Genomic DNA, 23,394 nt, shown 5'->3' on the forward strand with positions numbered 1-23,394 from the left:
CATCTCTTAAAAAGACTGACGCTAGACCCTGCTAACCCTAACAACTACCAACCCATAACCACAGTCCCATTCCTCCTGAAATACTTGACAAGGCCGCCCATAATCAGATCCAACTATACCTTGAATCGAACGTAATCCTAGGAAAAAGACAATCTGGGTTCCACAAGGATCACGGAACTGAAACTGCCCTTCTAGACTTAAAAAACGAAATTACCAACATCCTAGACAAAGGGAAGCCTGCTCTCCTCCTTCTGCTTGACCTTTCATCTACGTTTGATCTGGTAGACCACACCACACTTACCAGTCACCTGACACACGCTGCACACTTCTCAAATGACGCTGCATCCTGGGTAACATCATTTTTAGAGGATAGAGCCATGAAAGTGTTCTCTAACACAGCACATGCAGCACCTGCCATCATCCACTGTGGTGTGCCACAAGGTTCCTGTACGGCCCCCAATCTCTATAATCTTTTTACCAAGCCACTATTTGATAAACTAGACGCGTTGGGGATCACTTACACAAACTACGCCGACGACACGCAGGTTCTCCTCCCCCTGACAGGGAATTTTCACCAAGACGCCGCTACTCTACAGCAAATCTACTCCACCATACAAGCCTGGATGGCTACTAACGGCCTCTGCTTAAACGGGGACAAGACCGAAATCCTCATTCTAGGACAGAAATCCACCCTCTCCAACCTCAACCCACTGTACATCAATTTCAACATAGACAATTGTATCATCCCAGTCCTATCCTCAGTCAAAACACTAGGGGTTCACATAGATGCCACGCGATCCATGGACAAACAAGTCAGTGCCATAGTCTCGGCCTCAGCACTGAGTACTAAACTCATTAACGCAATAAAACCATTCCTAACCAAGGATAACTGCCTCTCCATCGCCCGAGCAACTATAGGAGCCAAACTAGACTATTGTAATGCGCTCCTAGCCAGCACCTCCAAAAAAAATGTATCTAGGCTCCAAACAACCCAAAACAACGCTCTCAGAGCAGCCCTCAGCATACCAAAAAGAGAACACATTACACAAGCCAGAAAGGCAGCTCACTGGCTCCAGTCAAAGACCGTATCTCTTTCAAAATTCTCACAACCACTGATAAATGCATCAACCTCACAGCTCTCTCTTATTTATCTGATACGATAGGTAGATATCAATCCACGAGACCGAGAAGAGCACAATACACGAATCAACTAGCAATACCTTGCATCAATAGAACTAAAGCAGGAGGAATAGGCTTCCCCTTCCTCGCACCTAAACTCTGGAATTCCCTACCTACTGACCTCAGAGCTGATGCATCTCTCTTCTCCTTCCGAAAAAAGCTCAAAACTGCCATATTTAACTAACCCCGTTCTCAGGTGCTCCGGCTGCTCTTGCATATCTGTAAAAAAGTATATTTCGTCCAATGTAACCGTATGGACGTGAACTGTATGTAACTAAGTATAAGCAACACTGTAACTAGCGCCACAATGTCCTCGGTCTGCTGTGTGCTCTACAAATACGAATAAATAAATAAATAAAGCATGTTAAGTGTTATTATGTAGATAGACTTGCATTTTAATGCAGCCAGTCTAGCCCTTTCTTATTGTGGTACGACATTTGATATTTGGCAGCTTTGATAATGCAAGCATGATCAGTGGTATTATTCTTTCTGTGGCATAACATTGAGTACTGCACATCTTTGATGAAGCAAGCATGTTAAGTGTTAATATGTAGCTAAACTGGCATTTCAATGCAGCCAGTCTAGCCATTTCCCATTGTAGTATGGCATTTTGTATTGGGGATCTTTGGAAAAGCAAGCATGATAACTGTTATTACAAAGCAAAACTGGCATATTGTATGCAAGCAGTCTAGCCATTTCTCATTGAGGCATGCCATTTTGTATTGGGCATCTTTGATAAATCAGTGTTATTATTCTTACTGTGGCTGACTTTTTGTAAAACGAGCATCAGCGTTATTATGTAGCTAGACTGGGCGTTCCATGCAGGCAGTTTAGTCATTTCCTATTGTGGTATGATATATTTTATTGGGCATCTTTGAAAAAGCAAGCATAATAAGTGTTATTATGTGGCTCGACTGGCATTTTAGTAAAGCCAGTTTGGACATGTTGTCACACTTTGGCATGCATTATTAATGGTAAAGCCAACTGGAGTATGTTCTTACATAGGGATACTAACATATATTGGCAGAACAAACATGGATATGTTTTCTTATAGTAGCATTACTGGCTTTCTGCACAAAGCAAACACGAGTATGTTTTTATGTGGGAATAACAGGGTATAATGGTGCAATCAGCATGGAAATGTATGGGCACAGCCAGTGTGAACATTTTTTACACTGGCACATATTGTGGGAAAAGGCATCATGAAAATGTGTTGGAGAAATGCTCCTGTGCACTGTTGGTGACTTACATCTATTGGATTTTTTTCACGAGTTACCCTACAAAACCCAATTGCAAAGTGTTTGGCTTTCTATCCAATTTTTCTAAAAAAAAAAGTGTGCTCTAATGTGCCCCATTTTCACCCATTATTTTAAGAAAATGCTGGCGGGGGAAAACCCCTGAACCACCCTTGAGTGCTGTGGGCTCCTTTGTTACGCTCAGTCGCTCTGGCATATCTGGGACAAATATTTACACCCCTCCAGTAAAAGAATTCACCAGCCGCTACTGTTCCAGGCCCATATATGTGAATCTGTTGTTGCTGTGTTTCGAGATGCCCATGCTAAAGGGTGGCATGCTTCTGAAATAGCCACCACTGCTGAATCTTTTATGCCAGTCACCTACATATTTCAGCAAAAAAATCTGTATACCGCCTTGAACACGTGATTATTACCTGAATTCGTAGTGCCTCTTTCTTTTTACGATTCCTGTTTTTTTTTTCTTTCTCATGTGAGCTTATCAAAAATGCCTAAAGCATGTTTTCATGGTTTTACCTCTGTCCACTTACATATTGCCCAACTTATTCCTATTTTATTTAGAACCACCTTTATGTTAGCATTGGCGTTAGAATTTCGGTTTTGAAATAAATAAAATGATAGGAAGCATATTTTTACTTAAGATGTTCTCTTAACAATTACTTGTCAAAGAGCTTTCATTTGCAGAGGAAGTTCCAGACATTTAGGAACCCAGTGATGTCCCGTCAGCGACTTTCTTCTATAATCAACGCCACCAAAACAAAAATCTTTCTGAATGATCGTTTGTGAGTGGAGTGGTGGAGGACAGACAGCCTCTCTTCTGGGGACCTACACATTTCAGTAAATAACTTACATCCTGGATGGTTTTTAAAAGAAGATCTGTGACTAGAGATGCATGCAGAAAACGGTGTCCCTGATCACATTTCCATTACCCCCTCTTCAAGTCGAGATGCTCAGTGTGTGTTTGGCAGGAAAGATTCAATCTACAGCTTTCTTATGGATTCTTGCGTGGGCCCATTTCAAAATTCCCCCACCCCCTTTACAGCTGGAAAAACCTACCTCCATTAGCATATGTTTACAACGAAATACATTGATGTGGTTGGTGGTGCAGTTTTCAACTGCAAGTGTTATGTGAGAAAAACCGGTACTTTGTGTACTGGACGTTTTGTTTTCATTTAGGGCTGATTTGTAACCCTGCCTCCTAACCATGCAAGTGTGATCATGGAATCCATTTATTATATAAGGAAAAGAAAAGAATGAATTCAGTGCAAAATATGTAAAGGACTTCAGTTAGGGAAGGCAGCTGTGTGGTTTATAGATATAAACTGTTCCCTCATGCATATTGCAATGGCTGGTTTCCGTTTTGGCACTGAATTTGCTTAATGTGAGCCACATTGTGCATGAACGTCACCACCCCCTTGTTCTGTGTCACATTGTGCACTACTTGACCAAGTCCCAATTCTGTTTCCAAGGCAGTTGCAGTTTGATCAGTCTCATTCCCCCACCAAAGATTAAAATCACCCATAGAGATGATTCTGGTATTTGGTTTGGTCAAAGGTAAAAGCAAAGCCTCCAGTTAAGCAATGAAATCTGGCGTGGGGTAAGGAGGTCTATAGATGAGAATTACATTTAAAGTGGTATTATCATTAGGAGTCAGTTTAATGTGTAAAGTTTGTAAGTGATTTAAATCCGGCACACACCCAAGTCAACGCCTAGCATGTAATGCACAACTGAAATCCTTATTCATTTTTGTCTAACAGTTCTTTATTCTGAACGATATACCACTCATATCATGCCCTTCTCCTGGAACCCGCCCGGTCACACTGAACCAGGAATAAGGCTGGTTTGCAAAGGTAAAGATTTATTTATGTATTTAAAATGTTATCACAATATGTCTTACTATCTACACAACAATCACCAATGGGGTGATGTAACACTGAATGATCTGTTTAATACACAAGCAATAGTAGTGAGCAAAACAATTCAGCATAGAAAATACTTGTTTGTGGTTTCAGATCAGATAGCACTGTGGTTAAAGGTTCCCCCTGCACACCCTCAATCCCCCAATAGGCAATGTAAAGAGATGGGAGGAGAGAGCAGGTATTCAGGAATGGCAAAAATCAACAGAATATCAATCCCACCTTCCCCCTTTCAAACACAAGAGAAAACAGAATTGACTGTCAAGCTGTCAGAAGGGCGTTTAAAGTTATCCTTAGAATGGACTGGGCAAAAACACCAAATAGGGTCTAACTTACTGAAATTGTTATAAATTCTTATGGGAGCCGCTTTGGATAGTTGCACACAAATACAAGCAATGGTTTAATACCCAGAAAACATTTGAAATCTTAAAATTCAAGTCGGAAGCAAACAAAAGCTGTTTTACACGTGTAAGAACTTCCCAAATCGAAAATTCGAGGCAAACTTTTCACTGCGCGATAATCACGATAACATGAGAATCGCATTGATTTGAAGTGTGGTTTTAGGTGCGATTTAAAGCTGTGGATTTTAGCTACAAGCACAAGTTGAAATGTTGTTTCTAGCATAAACGTAATTTTTTTTTAGATAGGCGCAAGAATGGAAAACGGGAATGCATTTTAAAATGACAAAATAGTTTCCTACACTAGAGGATGACTATGAACAAAACTAATACCACACAGGAACACAATACTTGATCAGAATGACTGCCTGCAGAAGAAACTCGCCTTCTTCAGATGAGAAAAGATCAGCGCAAAGATAGTTTTAACAGTACTAGTTGTGGAGGAAAGATAGGAGGGATTGGATAGAGAGTTCAGACAATTCAAAAATGCTCCTAAAAATGCAGGTTCTGAATACAAGATAGGATGGGTTTAAGATAGGGATTAGACTATGGAAAGTACACATGCTAGTGACACAATTCTTTCTATAGATACTCACTAGATATGTTTTTAAAGGAACCGTCGGGATTCTGGACCGTCAAGATTCTGGTCAGGGAATTGGATCTGGTTTTAGGACAGATGTCTGGGCACATCGGATTAGGCAGCGATCAGCAAGGTGCTCTGGTCACAGCACGGCACGGGACTGGACTGGATCTGCAAGGCACTCTGGTCACAGCACGGCACAGGACTGGATTGGAGCTGCACTGCTTGGTTCTGATGATAATTATTTTCAGCAGGCAAGCAGTAGAGCACAGCCCGGCTGTATTTTGACGCTTCCCCTTAGGTTTGTGGGGTTCTGGTTCGGGAAATTGAAGCCTAGCTGAAAATGGTTCAGCTATGCAATGGTTTCTGCTTTGCTAAGTTTCTGGAGTCTGGAGCAAGGAAGATGTAGAGTTCAGCAGCAGGAGAATCTGGGAGACAGAACTGGATACGATTGTTGGAAGCTGCTGACGTTTGCTTTGCAACTGTGCAGCTTGACGATCCTCGACGAACTCGTGAGGTCTGTTCCGCAAACTCAAGCGCAGCTGCTTTGTGTTGTGCACCGAGAGGGTGGTCTCCCTCCGTGGCGTCTGGGCAGCGGTCTGAGCTTGGAGTCTCTGCCTGGGAGTCCACCCTTGCTGCTACTGCAGATCTGCAAGTCTGCAACTCTGCAATTTTGGAAAGCCGGCCGGAAAGGAGAGGCTCCGGTTGTGAAATCCTACCGTGGTGAAGTCCTCTTGCGTCTGCCTGACTGGCTGGAAGCCCGGAGGCCCGCAGCAGCCTGCAACCTATCAGCCTGCAACCTGCAACCTGCAGCCTGCAAGCGAGGAGGTGGAGGTGAGGTGAGGACGCCATATTAAAGGCGTGTTTGCAGTGTGATTGCCGTGTGTTTTGTTGTCTGGTCCCAATTTGTATTTTTTCTTTTCAAAGAGTTTTTTTTTTTTTTTTTAAAAGGGAAAAGCACACACGGCATATAAACCGGCATATACCGGGGGGGCACTGTATTTAACAGAGTCTCAATAGAGTCTCACGTGTGGGAAAGTTTGGGAAGTGCTTAGAAGCCTTGAAGTTTGGTCTGCCCTCGGCTTCGGCTCGATCCAGCGGAGCCATGAGAGACGCCTTGAAACTGGTGTCGTTTTCAAAAACACGCACCCAGAGGAGACTGGAAGCTGTGTCTTTAGAGACTCAAAGAATGCCTTCTGAATGCGCCTCTGAATGTACTGTACAACCGTCCACCTCATTGGCTCAGTCACAAGTAAATGATTACAGGGCATCCTTGCCACATGAGGACGCTAATGTCCTGATTAGTTCAGCGGCTGTCAATGACAACGAATCTCGGGAAATGTCTCGATTGAGTGATTCTGCTTGTGTAAGCAAGACACTTCTGCATGGACCGGCTGAAAGCTTTCACTTAGTACCACAATTAAAAAATGCAGTCAACGAGCTAACATTGCACTCCACCCTGTTAGCACCTGTAACCCGAGACGTGGCTCCCTTGAGGGAGTTGGTGTGGCGCTCGATTAATAAACACACTCTTCCATCAGTTAACACTGGCAGTTTGAATGATGATCACGATCTTGCGGCTGGTGTAGGTGAAAGAGGCTATTCACTTACGCTGAGTGACCTAAATGTATTAAGCACAAAAAACTGTGTGAATTCTGGGTCCCCGCATGCCTGCTTTTTCAGTACTTCTGAAAATGTGGCACCTTCGCCATTGATCAGCGCAGGAAGTGCCATAGAGGCACATATGGCCATAGAGGATGTGGACAATGTGTTTTGCCCCTCGACTGACCACTTGAATCCAATGTCAATCGAACCATCAAGTGTTGCTCAAATACAGTTGCCACCAATCGCAACAGACCACAAAGAGTCACATTACCTCAGAAACAGAAGAAACTCACTAGATATTGTAAACAAAGTCTTGCTTGACCTTACACGGTTAAATAAGGAAAGGACTAACTCTAATTCTAATACTAACAAAAACACTGCTGCTGTGCTTGAGTCTTCCATTGAACATTGTATAAACACATATCCAATTTTTGAAAAGCTTCATCAAGTGAAAATCATGGATATAACGCCCACTCTAAAGCGCAGGAGAATTGATTCGAGCATCTCTCCCAACATTAGATGTTCACAAAGGAAAAAAACTAAAATGATGAACCCAAAGTCCACAAAAACGACAAACTCAACAAGTGAAGATTTGTCGCAGAAAAGAAAAGCTTCTGCAGCCATGTCATCAGAGCTATCATCTTCTGACTCATCCATAATGGAACGGCCATTTCTAAAGATTAGACGGCCAGTATATCACCAGAGGCGACGTACCAAACAGGAGGTGGTGTACGATGACGCTATGAGAAAGGCGCAACACTTACAAGACTCGCAAGCCACCATAATATCTTCTATGACAATCTCAATGGCGCCATTCATTAAAATGTATGAACACCTTAATGAAAATATCAAAGACCTCTCCTGCTTGGTCTCCTCTATGAACAGTAAACTTCTGACACTTGAAAGTACACACAATGCCCAGAAGGAGGCATGGTACGAGATGTCTAAAAAGACCAACTGGGCTTTAGACTCATTGGCGGGGTTCGCCAAAAATGCTAACTTGGACAAAAAATGGTTAGCCGAAGTAGCCAAAGAAGCACTGAACCTCTTTGAACACAAAAAAGAGGCAAACCTCTCATGTGCTAAACCCAGATGTGCTGATTGTCAATCCCTTCCATCTCAGAGTCAAGTTAAATTTGGTAACAAGATCTTGCCATCTGTTACATCAAAGAAAGATTTGGAGAACCCAGAAATGTCTTCCCTAAATCAGACTCCGAATAGAGACATTATTAGGATCGAGCACTTGCCCACGGATGAAGTCATCCTTATCCAAGAGAAGCCATCAGTAACTGAAGAGATTCTGCATCAGGATGCCATTGTTATTCCTGTGGCGGAAAAGGGAGTGAAGGCTCCTACTGACTTGAAAGCACACGCCTCTCACTCGACCGTTAATTTGCAGCTCCCTCAGTTCAGCGCAATTTTAAAAGTGAGTCAAGCGGCTGGGAATTTGGCCTTGCAATATCCCCACACGGCCTCAACATCCAATATTTGCTTAACTGCTCAGAGCACTAATACATCTAATTCACTCTCATTGACAATGTTCCTGAACTGTATGACATATTCAAAAAACCAGCTAACACTCAAGACTTGCAATCAACACAAACTCAATTGACGAGTGCGCGTCTAAAAAAATCCAAAAATCAACCCTTAAAGAGAAGGAAACGAGGAACTGATTCGCGCACATTTTTACGTAATATCAAAACAGTTCATGTGACACTAAATAAAACTGTCGTCAATGAAAAAAGCGATAAATTGAAAATGACTGCTAAAGAGGGAACTTTTGAGAACGACGAAGCATTGATTGTCATTCCAAGTCCCAGTGACATCTCCGCGGATATGATGAACCTGTCCACATATGATGACGTTGATAATATTGATCAAATTGAACCTGGAAAAATCCACCAAGCGGTTGGAACTATTTCACAAGACACCCCAAGGTTTGAGGACTTAAGTGCAGACAAAGGGCTGCCTCTGCATAACACAGGCGCAAACTCCTTGGAATCGCAACAATCATCACCCAAGACTGTTAATACCAAAACTGAATCCTCAACCATAACGTTGCCTGAGAAGGGTGCTCTGAGTGAAATAAAGAGTCTGCCCCCTCCTTATATGGCGAGAAGAGTGTGTCAAGTGATTCAACATCCCTCTGCAACACAAAATGATTACTCACAGCCTCCTATAGCGCGTTGATGACTCTTGGCGAGAAAAGAAAGAAGTTGGCTGCTGCCTTATCACTGAAGCACAAAATCACATGTGCCACAAACGAACATTTTAGGGACTTAACAAGCAGAAAGTCACATGGGAGTGAGGATTTGACATGGGATGCTCAACATGACATACTTAAACCGGCAGATACCACACGAGCTATGATGAACAGTAAAGTTAAAATGCCTGAAATAAAGAAAACTCAGCCGCAAACAACTACTGGACTAAAGGCCAACTCGTCTAACCAAAAAGCACAAAAGTTTCATCAACTTCTACTGGAACATATTGAGTCTTCTGATGATTTAATTCTGAATCGCCAGAACGTTTTGTGGTTATGTCATCTTGTTCCCACGCTCATAGCTATTGAATCTGAGGACCTGAAAGTGGTGTAATTCTTTAACAAAAACAAAAATGACGCTGTGATATTACATGTTCAATCTAAACTGATTGTGGAAACTTTGCTCGATGCTGGCCCAGTGTTGATGACATTGGGATTTGATATCTCCAAATTGGCCGATCGTTCTCAGTTAGGATTCTCACGAAACACCACAACAAATGTGTCTGTTTGTGAGACCGAAAGGGAAAAAATTTCAGCAGCAAAGGATCTAGCTGCTGCACAGACCTTGTTGCCTGTTCTCAGTTCTGGCACTGAAAACTCAGCCTTATCCGCGCAATCACAGATGGAAGATCTCATAAGGATAACAATCCTAGGGGCCCAAAAATCAAGCTCTGAATGTGATGGAGTAGAGTCTGCTGCCAACACAGAAAAAAAGGCTAATGATTGGACCTGATTAGCAGGGACTCTGAATATGAACCAGGGTAAATAACGCCAGGCCCACTGTGGTCCTAAGAACTGCACAATGGGTTTCTGGAACACAAGAGGCTTCTTGCATCTTTTTTCAACCGCATGGGCAGAAGACCTTGACATAATTTGCTTACAGGAAACCTGGTTAAGTGAAATTCCAAATATTGAAGGCTTTGAGACAGCTTTGAATCCAGCAATTAAGCAGGCAAAGGGCAGACCCATGGCCGGCCTGCTATTGGTGGTGAGGAAAGCCTCAGGATTCAGTATTGTAAGATCTATGAACATTTCTCCATATATTCAGGTCTCTGTCATCAGCTCACTCCACTCTGAAAATTCTTTAGCTCCCCTGCTCTATATTATAAACCTATACTGGAATCACTTGGCAACAGGAGGTGTAACGTTTATTGACCAAGTCTCAGCTACGATTGATGATCTGACGGATAAAGAAAACCTAGACGAGCTAATTATATGTGGCGACCTGAACATTGACTGTATTAGACAGCAGGATCAAGTGAGTGAAACTAGGAAATTGTCCAGTCATCAACTCCAGCTATCAAAGCAATGGTGCCTGGAGATGGATCTGCCTGGATGAACGATGCTGAACGGTAACTCAACCAGTGATATTCCAGCTCAAGCGACTTGGCGCAGTCTTGGACAAAGTTCGATATTGGACTATATATTTGTATCAGAAACCATCCATACAAGGACCACTCACTTTGAAGTAATTCAAATGCTACACAGTGATCACTATATGTTGAAATTAAGATTCATCCACCACAGGCAACGTGAACAAGAGTCTTGGCATCACGCTGTTAGAACCGGGGCGTGTAGACTTCGCCTATATTTACAAGATGACGAGGTAAATAAAATCGCATCTGAATTTCAAACGACCATGCAGTCCATTGAATATGAACATCTGCTGTCCCAATTTAAAGAACGCTCAAATATCTTAAGACACGTTGATTTCGCTCAAACCATAAATTTGATCTCGAAATTCTACAACGCAAAAGAGCTATGCGGCACGATCTAAGAAAAACTCAAAGAATGTCAAATGTTAACACCGCTGAATGTAAAAGAATGATTAGACAAGCGTATAAAAATTGGATCAAGTCGCATAAGATCATCATGCTCCAAAATGACTCTGAACTGATGCTGTCGAAAATGGCTAACAAAAACACTGCCGACTTTTGGAGGTTGATAAATAACAATTTAGCCCCACAAAATGTATTACAGTCAAACGCAGTTTCAGAAACCGAATGGGCGTCATTCTACACTAACCTTTTTCATAAGGATGACGTAACTGAGGCGTGGAAAGCACCACATCTGTCTCACTGGGACTTGGTGTTCGAAAGAGATGACATCCTACAAGTAATTAAAAGTGCGAATGCCTCTCGAGCCCCAGGTCCAGACGGCCTAACAAATTATACCATCAAGCGTCATCCTGAACAATGGGCTGATTTCTGTATCATCTTGTTTGATAGAATACTCAAGTGCTGTATCACTCCAAAATCATGGAAGAGCGCTGTGATTGTTCCAATTTTTAAGAAAGGAGACTGAAAAAATCCAAAAAACTACAGACCGATAACCTTGGTGGATGTGTTGGGGAAATTTTATGCAACCCTCCTCCAACAAAAATTACTACAATGGGCCAAAAAATCGAACCATGTGGACCCAAGACAAGCAGGCTTTGTAAAGGGGGTAGGATGTGGAGAGAAGCTGCTACTCTTAAATCTGCTGAAAATGGAAGCTCACAGGACTAACACCAAAGTCTATCTAGCCCTAATAGACCTCTCATACGTGTTCAACAGCATAAATAGAGAGTTGCTGTGGAAAAAACTAAATACATAGAACTGTCCACCCTGTCTGCTAGCTGCAATTCATGAGCTACATTCCAACACTACTATTAAGATCAGACTGGACAGAAAGGGCTTGTTATCTGCTCCAATTAACACCTTTAAAGGCGTCAAACAGGGATGCCCCTTGGCAGCTATAATTTTCAACTGTTCATATCAGATATTACTGACATCTTTAATGGTGCAAACGTGTTCCCGGCGAGTATTCATAGTTCTCACATTAACTATCTGGCATATGCGGATGATCTCATCTTAATTGACCTTACACCAATAGGTCTGCAGTGGAAGCTCACGATTCCAGAAACCTACTTAACAACAAATGGACTGAAGATAAACAAACAAAAATGCGAAGTGCTAATTCTTGAAAAACTGACAACTAACAGAATGAATAGAAGAAAATTCAACTGGTATCTTGCCAATGAACAGGTCAAGATTGTGAAAAACACCATTTATTTGGGTATGAAGTTAAGTGCAAGCAGAAATGATGCTCCATGGGCTGAGGCATCTAAAAGTAAATGTCGTCAGCTAACATGTCAAGCTAGTCTGATAAACAAAAAATATGGGAAATTCTCATTGAAGCCAACTATCACGTTCTTCCAACAAAAAGCTATCCCAGCCCTGATCTATGGCGTAGAAAATGCTTTTGGATGTGCTAACTCATTATGGAGCTCTCTTGAAAATATCTTCTGGTCAAGAGTGTTACACTTACCCAAGGGTCTACCAACGGTCTGTATAAGATATACATTGGGATATATCTCCATACAAGCAAGAGTCTCGTGGAACCTGCTAAGCCTCTTTAGAAAAACGATGCTAGAGGCTCCCGCGCCACAAATTTGTATACTGCACAAACCACACCTTGGCAAAACGTACACGATCTTGTCAAAATGGAAAGCCTTGAGGTTTTGGAACTGTACGACATCACCCTAAATACCTTGATCGACCATCCAGAGCTAGCCAAAAAAAAACTGTGGCGAGCAGACTGGACTAATACTTGCGATCTAAGGCTGAAAGCAAAACTGATGTCAGACGTACCTGGAGAAGCAAGAGCGTATGGACAGCCGCAAACCTACTTGACTTGCTTTCCTGACCATTATTCGAGAGAACTTTACATGCATTTCAGGCTCAACGTAATGGCAACCAAAGAACGCTTAAGCACCTGGACGCAATTTGCCGATGTGTCTCTAATATGCAGATTCTGTGGTGCCCCGAAAGAGACCCTAAAACATTTGACGATGTTCTACCCGGTGTTTCTCCAACTCAGACAAACTGCCTTTGACTCGATTATCAGCAAGCATCAAACATTGACTGTAGAAGAGTGGTGGAAAGCCCTGTTTGAGAGTTCATATAAAGAAGTGTTATTTTCATTGGTGACGTTTGTCCGAGTCTTAAAAGAATGCTTAGACGCTGAGAAAATAACCTTGAAATGAGCAACTGTGTGCCACTCACATATTTTTCAATGGGACCAATTTAAAGTCAATTATCGATAAAATGACGTTCAGTTGTTGACTAAACGAGAACGAGATAGGGTTTTCTTGTTCCTTTGTGATTTGTCCTTGTGATCGTTCATGTGTTTGCTTTCTTTTTAAAGGTTTATTTAAACCAATAAAAAAAAGGGAAAAAAAAAAGAATCTGTCTCCTTTCTGAGTGGTGAGCTGCCTCTATTTATGAGATCAGATGTCATAAAAGGGGGTGTGTGGGCCGGTTTAGCCTAAGCTAGCCCCTTTGACAGGTGAATGGGTCAGAGTCTACTCTCTGCCTTGTTAGGAGGAAAGAAACAGAGTGTCAGCTTTATGGTGTGATTTTATGTGGCTGAGAATCCACCCCTAGCCCCTGGAACACAAAGTCTACTTTTGGCACAATCCATCTTTACACATGTGCAACCTCTATAATAATCACATATACAGATTACATATTTTACATATCAGCTACTCCTCAAAACCCTGTAGCTGTGGGATCTTGTCTCTGCTTTTCACAGAATTTTGCCCTTTTCATCAGGAACACAATGTCCAATTTATAAGTAAATGTCTACAAGTGTGCACGTTTAACATGGGCATAAGGGTATAAAGTTCATACTTCTAGCACAAATACATTTTGCGTAAAATCACATTTCTTGCCATTTCTTTCCTGAACATGTCACACGATTTTGCCGCCTCTGGAAACGTGCAGCCAAAATTTAGATTCACAAATCTGTTACTTTTATATTTTTCACAATTTTGACTGGCAAATTATAAGTCTTTTTAAAAAAGTGTTCTTTGTTAATGTTCAGCCACAGATGGTTGTTTGGGTCCGCCTCTTTGTGTCTCCCTGCAGTCCAGGAGCAGTCTCCTTCCTGTTTGCTCTTGGCAGCAGCCATTTACGACGGTCTTCACATCTTGCATTTCCTTAGCAGCAGCTGTTCATTGTTCCTTATGCCTCTGCAGACCAGGTTCTTTCCAAACCCTGTAAATAACGCTTCTGTGCGATTTCCTGCTGGGTGGAAATGCCTTCCTTCTGTGAGGAAACCTGTTGTTCCAGTTTGGTAGCTTCAGCCAGGCTTAATTGAACTTGTTAACTCTGTTGAATTTTCCTTAGCACAAAACAAACTTGTTTTATCCAATCACAGCTAGAATTTTCATTCAAGATTTTAAACCATGGGATCAAAACTATTACAATATGGGTTACTATCAGTAACAGGCCCCTTGGATTGCAAACATTTGATTTTCCGTTTATACATGTTAAAGTTTATTCAGGCAGGCCACTGACAGCTGTCATCCCAGCAGTCCTCTGCTGCACAGAGATTTTTGACAGATCCACAGACAGGCCCCTTTTGCTGTGAACATCTCTTTATGCTTTTGTCTTTTCAGGACCTTGTAAATTCACAATTTTTCTTTAACTAAGTGAATTGTAGCACCCAGCAAGAATTTTGGATATTTGAGGCTGTTCTGTACTGGCATTCTGAAGTTTCAGCAACAAAGAAAAAGGGATTCAAAGCAAGATTTTGGGTTTCATTTATCAAAGCACTGCTTTTTCCTTCTGTACTCCATTTTCAATTGTTGTGGAGCCCAGTGACATATTCCAGGAGTGAGAGCTCTGTTCCACCACTGACAACATGCGTGGCAGATTGGGCAGCCATCTTTTTGTGCGTTGCAAAGCAAGACTTTCAGAGGTTTTGGCATGCACAAGGATTTTGCAGACATTTTGCTATTTCTGGCACCATCATAACATAGTGATGCAGCATAGCAAAGCAAAAGTGGGTCAATTCATCCCACAAGTTTCACATCCAATTGGGCCCATTAAGTGTCTTCCAATTGCCGGGTATTATTATTGTCCATGCCACTGGCAAAATGGCCATTGACTATTGCTGCAGGTCTTGCACAATGTGTATAGTGTTAGTGTGGTAAGCTTTCTGGGGCATCACTACAGCCCATGCCCTATGAAAATAGAGATAGAACATACAGAGAGACCTTGCCAAGTGGGCAATTTAGGATTCTTGGAAGAGACCCCAACATGATCTCAGGCTTAAATTCACAAATATAAATTACATCATTGGCATGGTAAATGTAAGTATAGATAGCATATCAAATGCAGATCCTGAGGAACTAGTGAACAAATACAATCAGAACAATATTCCTAAGGATAAGTGAGTTTGCATTATTAAAATAATCTATGCCCTTTAGCTTTGTAGGCCACAAGATATGTCCCAATAAGAAGGAAATGGGTGATGGTTTGGAAGGAAAAAAGCAAGAGAAAGGTACACACGGGGAAAAGGAGGGGGCGAGGAGAGATATGCAAGCGAATAAATACATAAATTGGGTTAGGGGATGTAGGGAACCTGCTGAGGATTGAACCCATAGTCCATAAAATTAGATGTGCTGAGGTGTGGTTGTGACTATGAAAATAAGATCATGATGAGAAAAGATAGTGAAAAATAAAACCAGCATTATAGAACATAAGCTCCTGATCATGTAAGCAATTAATGAGTAGGTAAAAACACAAATATTAACGTATTTCAATAACAAAAGTAATTTTCAGCAGAAGAGAATCGGAAAGAAGACATCAGAAAAGATGAAGGAAGCTCTCCTCAGCCTTCTTGACACCATCAGCCTCACACAGCACATGAAAGACCCAACACACGAGAAAGTTAACATCCTCGAACTAATCATAACTGCACTGTCTTCCCTCCACTACTTCTCTCCTCTACCGTGTGACTGGTCTGACCACCTAGCTGTGTCTTTCAACATCATGCACACCACCCAAGTCAAGCACTCCCAGCAGAAACCCATCAGACAAATCTCCAGGTCCTTCAAGTACTTCCCGTGGAAGCCCTGACAGAAGACCTCACCAATCTCCACCTTACATGGACTGAACACCCCCAACCAAACTATGACTCTCTACTGGAAGCACTCAACGCCACCCTCTCAACCACCACTGACCGACTTGCGACTCTGAAACAATGCACCTGCAAATCAAAACTGTCAGCACCATGGTACACACAAGAACTCAACCTCAGCAAAAGAGAACAAGAGAAATCCTGGCACCACTCCAGGACTGCAGCGGACCTGGCACTCCTTAAGGAATTGCGAGCAACCCGCCAGCAACTAATCACCACAGTCAAGGCCTCCTACTATCGGAATACCATAGCAGAAGTTGACAACAAAGCAGAGCTCTCTTCAAAGTGGTTAAGCACTGCATCAAACCGCTACCCGACTCTTCCATACCACACCCCATCGAAATTTCCACTGCCAACAACACCTTCTTCATCGACAAAATCAAAAAGATTCACCAGTACATAGACACCAGCTCTGCATCCATTGACCAACCTCATGTCCCTCCTCGCAAAATCTTTACACTCTAGACAACATTCAGGATACTCTCGCCCTTAAAGCCACATTGCATACAGACAACATCCTTCCAGCATCCATACTGAAGACGCTCCCCGCAGATGCTGTCCTTCCCTACCTGGAGATCATCAACAGCTCCCTAACTCAAGGCAACTTCCCATCGACCCTAGACATAACAAATCATCCCTCCACTAAAGAAACCCACTCTGGATCCCGACAACTTAGGTAACTATCACCCCATCACCCATATTCCCTTCCTAAGTAAGATTATCGAGAAAGTGGTAGCTGCACAACTGCAGCAAAACATTGGCACCAAGAATCTCCTCCAAACCTACCAATTCATACCCAGGTGCAGCACAGAGACAGAAACCATTCCTACTGCTCACCAACTACATCGAATGCCCAGACATACATACCTGGCTATCAGTCATAAACTGTTAGGGCTTCACACCCGCACTCACCTCCTGCGCCAAGTCCATTGGGTGCCACATCGATAAAACACCTTGTCTTCAAGACACATATAGCTAAAACAGCTTGGTATAAGCTCTCCCTTCTGTGGAAAGGCAGGCCCTTCCTCCCTCTGGACAGCTTTAGATCAACAATTCAAGCACTGGTCCTATCCCACCTACATGGAGACCATACATTCCTTGAAGGCCCCCCGACTTACTCCATTGAAACCCTGAGAACTGTACCTCTTCAAGGGTCTACACATATACAACCTCATCACCCCAGCCCTCATCGGCCTTCACTGGCTCCCGCTGCACGCACAAATAACATTCAATTCATATTGCATTATCTATAAGGCAGTTGCCCTCAAGTCACACAGCTACCTCGCAGAAAAACTCAGCATCTCTGGCGGACAGCACACCACCAGAAGTTCGGACACGCGCAGACTTGAAGTCTGCCACTGCAAAAAGGAAAGGGCAAGAAAACAAGCCTTCTCTGCCTTTGCACCAAGACTATGGAACCTCTTCTAGATCAGCATCAGATTCGTCCCGATGCTCAAACAACTCTGAAATTAACTCAAAACCCATCTCTTCAAGGAATCTCTCTACCTCAACAACTAGGCCATCACATGGCCCCTCGTACAACCTGACTCGCTAGACGCCGTCTGCCCTTCGCCTCCCCACCACCCGGTACAGTTGTACCCCACCTCTGTGCCCCTCTGTATCCCACTCCCATGCTGTATATCTGTTTGGTTGTATACCTGTGTAAAGCGCTCCGTTATGTATCTGTATTGTTGTATACATCGGTAACGCGCTCTGTTGTTTCTCGAAGGTAGGTCAAAGCTCAATAACTACAAAAATGATTAAAATAAAGGATGTAGGATCCTTGATGCCTTACAATTCCTAGTCATCTGCCTGCTATAGAAGTAGGGACTTGGTTATATTGTTTATACTTTATGCCTTGTCTTAGGTAAGAACCAACTGATCCTATATATAATGCTAATAAAACACTGGATACAAAGGATTAGCATATAGCCATGCGGTGCACTCATGGGACTATCCATATGCTAGCTTGTCAAAATCCTATTTTGATATATTAATGTGTTAATTCTAATAGTTCATTAAATTGCATGCAATGCAAGCACATGATCTAGCACTGAGGTAACCTTACCAGTCATGTGGCATGCTGTATGCTATCCTTCATGCCTTTTTCCTGTAATTAATATATAAACTTTGTGCTTGTTATTTAGTTCCCCATATAAACAACACCTTGCCGATCATCATCAATGGAGATTTACTGAAAGCTTAGTTTAATAGGTAAGCGTGTCTTCATTTAGGGGCTCATTACGAGTTGGTTGGAGTGGTAAAAAAATGGCATAATTCCATTGCCACTATTTTTTGGGGTGGTAGCCCCAAATGACATGTTTTAGTGGAATTACCTCAGATGGAATTACTGAGTGGCCAATTTGCCAAATGTTTGAGGAAATTTGGAGGATGTGCCTCCATAAAATTAAGAACTCTGAAATCAGCCGTGAAATGGTAGTAATCATTTTGTATTGAAATCCTGTTTTAATTGATCTAGACTACTTTTTGGACCACTTAGCTGAACGTTGTCAGGCTGGTACGAACAAGGGCATCAGGATCATATAATATTAGGGGAAGATTTAAATTCACAATGTCCTGGCCTTGTAATCGATAACAACCATAAGTGGAAAACTAAGGCATTTAGGGCTCTTGGCAGTAGATGGTTTAATTCCTTTGTGACTTGCGGCCATTCCAAACTAAATGGGAATGTGAGGGGTGATTGTCCTCACAACCCATTATGTCACAATGTGGATATTCTTCCTCTATAAACTACGAACTGAACTCAACCAAAATGTTTGATAGCTGCAGTCATTTTCAAGTTGTAGGTACTACTACTATTTACCATAATTGGTTACAGGGTTCTCTTGACATAGGATTAAGTTGAAAAGGGGAAACTCATGATTCTACAGTTCACAGTGTGTTATTGAAAGGCAATTGTATTTCTTGGCATCCAAAGAAAATGTGTACATAAAGGATGGAGGTTAGTCATCTTTTGGGAGCTTTAATGCAGAGATAAGCAGATTGTAATTATCTACACAAATTAACATATTAATTTGTAAATCAATGTCCACTCTCTGGGATCCTGATTATATATTACATTGCGGGTATGCAAAGTTTCCCACAAAAATACATACATTTTCAATGTTTATTGAAGACAACCAGTTCATGATAAAAATACTTGAAAACAAACAAAAGTCCAATTTTTGGCTTCTGATGGTCAAGGAGTTCGGCAGCCAAGCTTTTCTTTTTTACAACTGAACCCTACATCAGAAGAACTTTTGATCTGTCATTTCTGTACACTTGATTGCAACCCCACGGTTTATTTGCCTTCTACTGAGACTCGTTTGACACCCAACTGGCCATTGCATGTAGATCAGGAGGAAATTGAGCAGCTAATAGTATAATCTAAACCCACCTGTGCCATGGGCCCTGATGGTTTGTCCAATTATGTTTTGAAAAGTTCCCCGGCACTGTGGTCGGAGATTCAGCCACACTATTCAAACAAGTACTCTCCTCCTGTTCTCTTCCTCCCTCTGGGTACATGGCCCACATAATTCCAATCTTTAAAAAGACCATAAATCGTTTCCATCAAATTATCGACCTATTGCCCTGTTAGATGCAAGTAGCAGAATGTTTCCATCTATCATATTAAAAGAACTCGAGAAATGGGCCATAGAGTCAGGTAGACTAGAAAGGTTTCAAATGGGGTTTAGGGGACGAGCAGTAACTCAATTGAATGGTTATATAGAAACTACTCCTCAAGCGCAAGCCTGGCCCAAATACGCTGCAGAAATATTTGCTGCAAGCATACATTTGTCTTCTGCTTTCAACTATATTAACCATTAAACTAGTAACATGCGGCCTTCTGCAGGGGCTTTGGTACATCTTCATACATATTCAATATTCACTTAAAAACATATGTTAGAATAAGACTAAACCAACAAGGGGACCCGTACAAAATAATATTTACTTACAGAGGGTTGAGACAGGGGTGTGTCTTAGCCCCTGGTCTTTTCAATCTGTACATTTCTGATCAAAGTGCTGCATTTTCAGCAAACCAGTGGCTTTCCTCCCAGGAGCGGAACGCTGTATGTTCAATGGCTCACTTTTGCCAATAACATTGATTACACCGGGGTTGGTTTACAGCTGTGATCAACTCTCTACATGCCTACTTTACGGAAACATTACTAGAGTTAAATAAATATATCTAAGACTAAAATCGAGGCTATAATGCAACTAAGCTATTTAGGGTTTTAATAGACCTAATTTATCTCTACTCTTCTCTCTTTTCAAGAAGAAAATAATCTTATTCTCAGCACAAACTAATCGATTAAAGAGTAGGTTTTGTCAATTTTCCTTAGTACCGCTTTTTACATTTTACAACAGCAAGGTTATCTCATGCATTACCTTTGCACTTGAACTTTGGCATTTGGATGACCGGATAACCTATGTATATTGGAGGGAATTTTATGGAGCAGGGTCTTGCTACTATAGTCTTGCATTACAAGTAACCAATTATAATAATATTATAATACTTCCTAACTGTGTCCCACCTCCACTTATAACATACCAACTTGGATTGATTTCCTTAAAAGCATGGGTACAAATGAACATTTTATCACACCTCCACAAACTAACGTAATTCTATAATCAATCTGATAATGAAAGGCTTTCTATGAAGTCGGGATCATGCAGTTTGTTAAAACAATTATCTGATACATTTATTTGCCCCTTAATTCATCTGGGAACTTATTTTAATAATTATATCTCTAATCCTTATTATGACAAGAAAAGGCTTTGTGAGACAGACTGGATAGACACTTTGTAGTATGTTACTAAATACAGACTATTTGGCCACCTTAATCCGGAGGTAAACACGTGGAGTAATTTACCAATTTACCTACGCACATTTCCAAATGCTTGCTACATAGAGACATTCTTAAGATTTTGTCTAAACACACTACTAAAAGGCGATATTACGAACACCTGTTTACATCTTAAACGACAGGCCGTATTTTGGCCGTATTTTGCAAAATTTCCAGACATTTAGTATCATCGAAACACATATTCGGTTACCGTACATTAGACGGCAATTACATGTTTGTGTATGTTATTCTTTGTATCACATATCACATACATGACTCATAATCCATTATTCCATTATTCCTTTAACTTTGCAGAAAAATAGCAATTACCTCTTGTTGGTCAATCCTAGCTCCAAGAGAAATGCATTTTTTTACAATATTCACGCATCCTGTCCGGACTGCTATATGAAGTGGACTATTCTTCAAATTGTCAATAAAGTTGATGTGATCATAGGTAGAATAACCGTTCTTTTCGCCTAAAGAATAAAGTGCCTCATTAAAACATATGACATGTAAGGACTGGATGACAGTAGCAACTTGCACTTATAATCCTCAAGTCAACTTACCTTGTTTTAAAACCAATTCAAGGCATTTTTCAGAACATGCGAACACTGCCATGTGGATAGGGTAACATCCCAATTTGTTCTTTTTGCAAGTCTTTGCATTGTTTGCAAACTGAAAAAGAAAAAAGTGCATGTTATCGAAATGGGAATTATACCCAGTAAATTGCATTATATTTGCTGGACACTGTCATGGCTTCTGTGTCTCCTTCATTTTATAGACAGTTTCTTCCTTTCGGGCCGATCAGACATGCAACCCCTATCAACAAATGAGCTCTCGACAGTCATCATTTTGAATGGGATTTTATTTGATAGAAAAACAATAATTCTGCCATATTGGATGAACAATGTTTCATACTCTCAAATCCGCCGATCAGGGGTCTTGTATTTTGTGTCTGTCCCATCATACTACCACAGACAATAAATCAGCCACTGTAAGCAGATGAAGGAGCGTGGGGCTGCACAACCATCATTCGTTGAGTAAGCCTGGGCAACTTGGTTCAAACAACCCCTGAATAACAAGATGCTCACTGCCTTAAGCATTTACCAACCTTCTCAACCTTTGAAGAGAGTCAGGGGCCAATTCAGAGTTCCTTGTAAAATTAGAAAAGCACCATTATCAGTGAAGTAAAGAATGTAGCAGACTGATGTCAACGCCCCCAGTCTTGCTTTTCCCTACCTAATGGCTTGACAGTGACCGCCATGATGCAGAATGGACATTGTGAGGGGATTCTCCTTGCAAAGTCTTACATGTGCATTAATAATGGAGGTGAAATATGGCAACTGTGAGATGTTTACAGCTATTGACCCCAAGTCTTTCATGAAGAATAGCATGTAAGCGAGAGAAGCATGGCTAGAACGGCACTGCATCATTGGAACCTGTCGCCGCCACATCCCGACTCGACCACAAGCCGGTGGTGGAATCACCCAGACTCTGAGTTCAAAGCGGAAAAGCCTGGCTCAGGGCTGTTGAGCACCGAAAGACAATAACTAAAAGTACTTGGAGGGGCATAGTCCACCTGTCGCACCTTATTAGCTGTGTGCATTTGTGTTCATTTTATTGAAGTACTCTTTGTTTATAGCGCCTTAATTGGATATTCTTTTATTTTGGTACCACAATACTTTTGTTGTTTGAGTTGCTTTTTTCCAGTTCATGCCCCTCCTGAAGAGAATAGGCTGCCTTGGACTGTGCTACCCTAAATGGCAGAGGAGGCATAACTGTCAGCCACTGCCTGTTTCACCTTTATGATTGGGATCATGACTGGTGTGATGAAATGACTACTGCGCTGCAGTACAGGCTTGAATTGTGGCTAAACATCCTATGCAGAGTCACACTATTACACACCAACAGTGTTCCTAATCATAAAGGAGACACAGGGAGGTAACAGATCTACCTCCTTATTTGGTTGTAACATGGCCAAAGCAGGATATACTCTTAAGAGGGATGTGAATGTGATAACAGTAGGAACCCAAACAGTAAAAATACAATGTCTCCAAAATAAAAGAATGATGACTAATCATGGTTGTATTATATATTTATTTTTTCAAATTATTATTTTGAAAGGTTCATGAACAAATAATATACGACAATCATGTATATGTACATATTGTAGAATAGATGCAAACTTAACTCAGCTATCATAGGCGTAACGTAAATGGAGTGAAAATGAATAAATAAAGGGGGTGGGGGAGAGAAGGGCAGAGGTGGAAAAGAGATATAGAGAAAAAGGAAAACAGGAATACTAAAACCATCCACTGCACACAGATGTCAATGAGGAGTTATACCAAGCAAACCTTAAGGCACAATTGTAAACAGTTAAGCAT

General features: G+C 41.6%; 1 protein-coding gene across 1 annotated transcript in view; it reads right to left on the bottom strand.

Moving 5' to 3' along the window:
* TRPA1 (transient receptor potential cation channel subfamily A member 1) overlaps positions 1–23,394 on the bottom strand; it is a 1,301,026-nt gene that overhangs the window by 1,001,709 nt on the left and 275,923 nt on the right. The window contains exons 5-6 of the mRNA XM_069621203.1: positions 21,577–21,685; positions 21,341–21,486 (exon numbers count right to left, since the gene is read on the bottom strand). Coding sequence (XP_069477304.1) covers positions 21,341–21,486; positions 21,577–21,685 — 255 coding nt within the window. The remainder of the gene's footprint in view (positions 1–21,340; positions 21,487–21,576; positions 21,686–23,394) is intronic.

This window comes from Ambystoma mexicanum, chromosome 5q (assembly GCF_040938575.1).
Source record: "Ambystoma mexicanum isolate Mex_15411 chromosome 5q, UKY_AmexF1_1, whole genome shotgun sequence".
NCBI lineage: Eukaryota > Metazoa > Chordata > Amphibia > Caudata > Ambystomatidae > Ambystoma > Ambystoma mexicanum.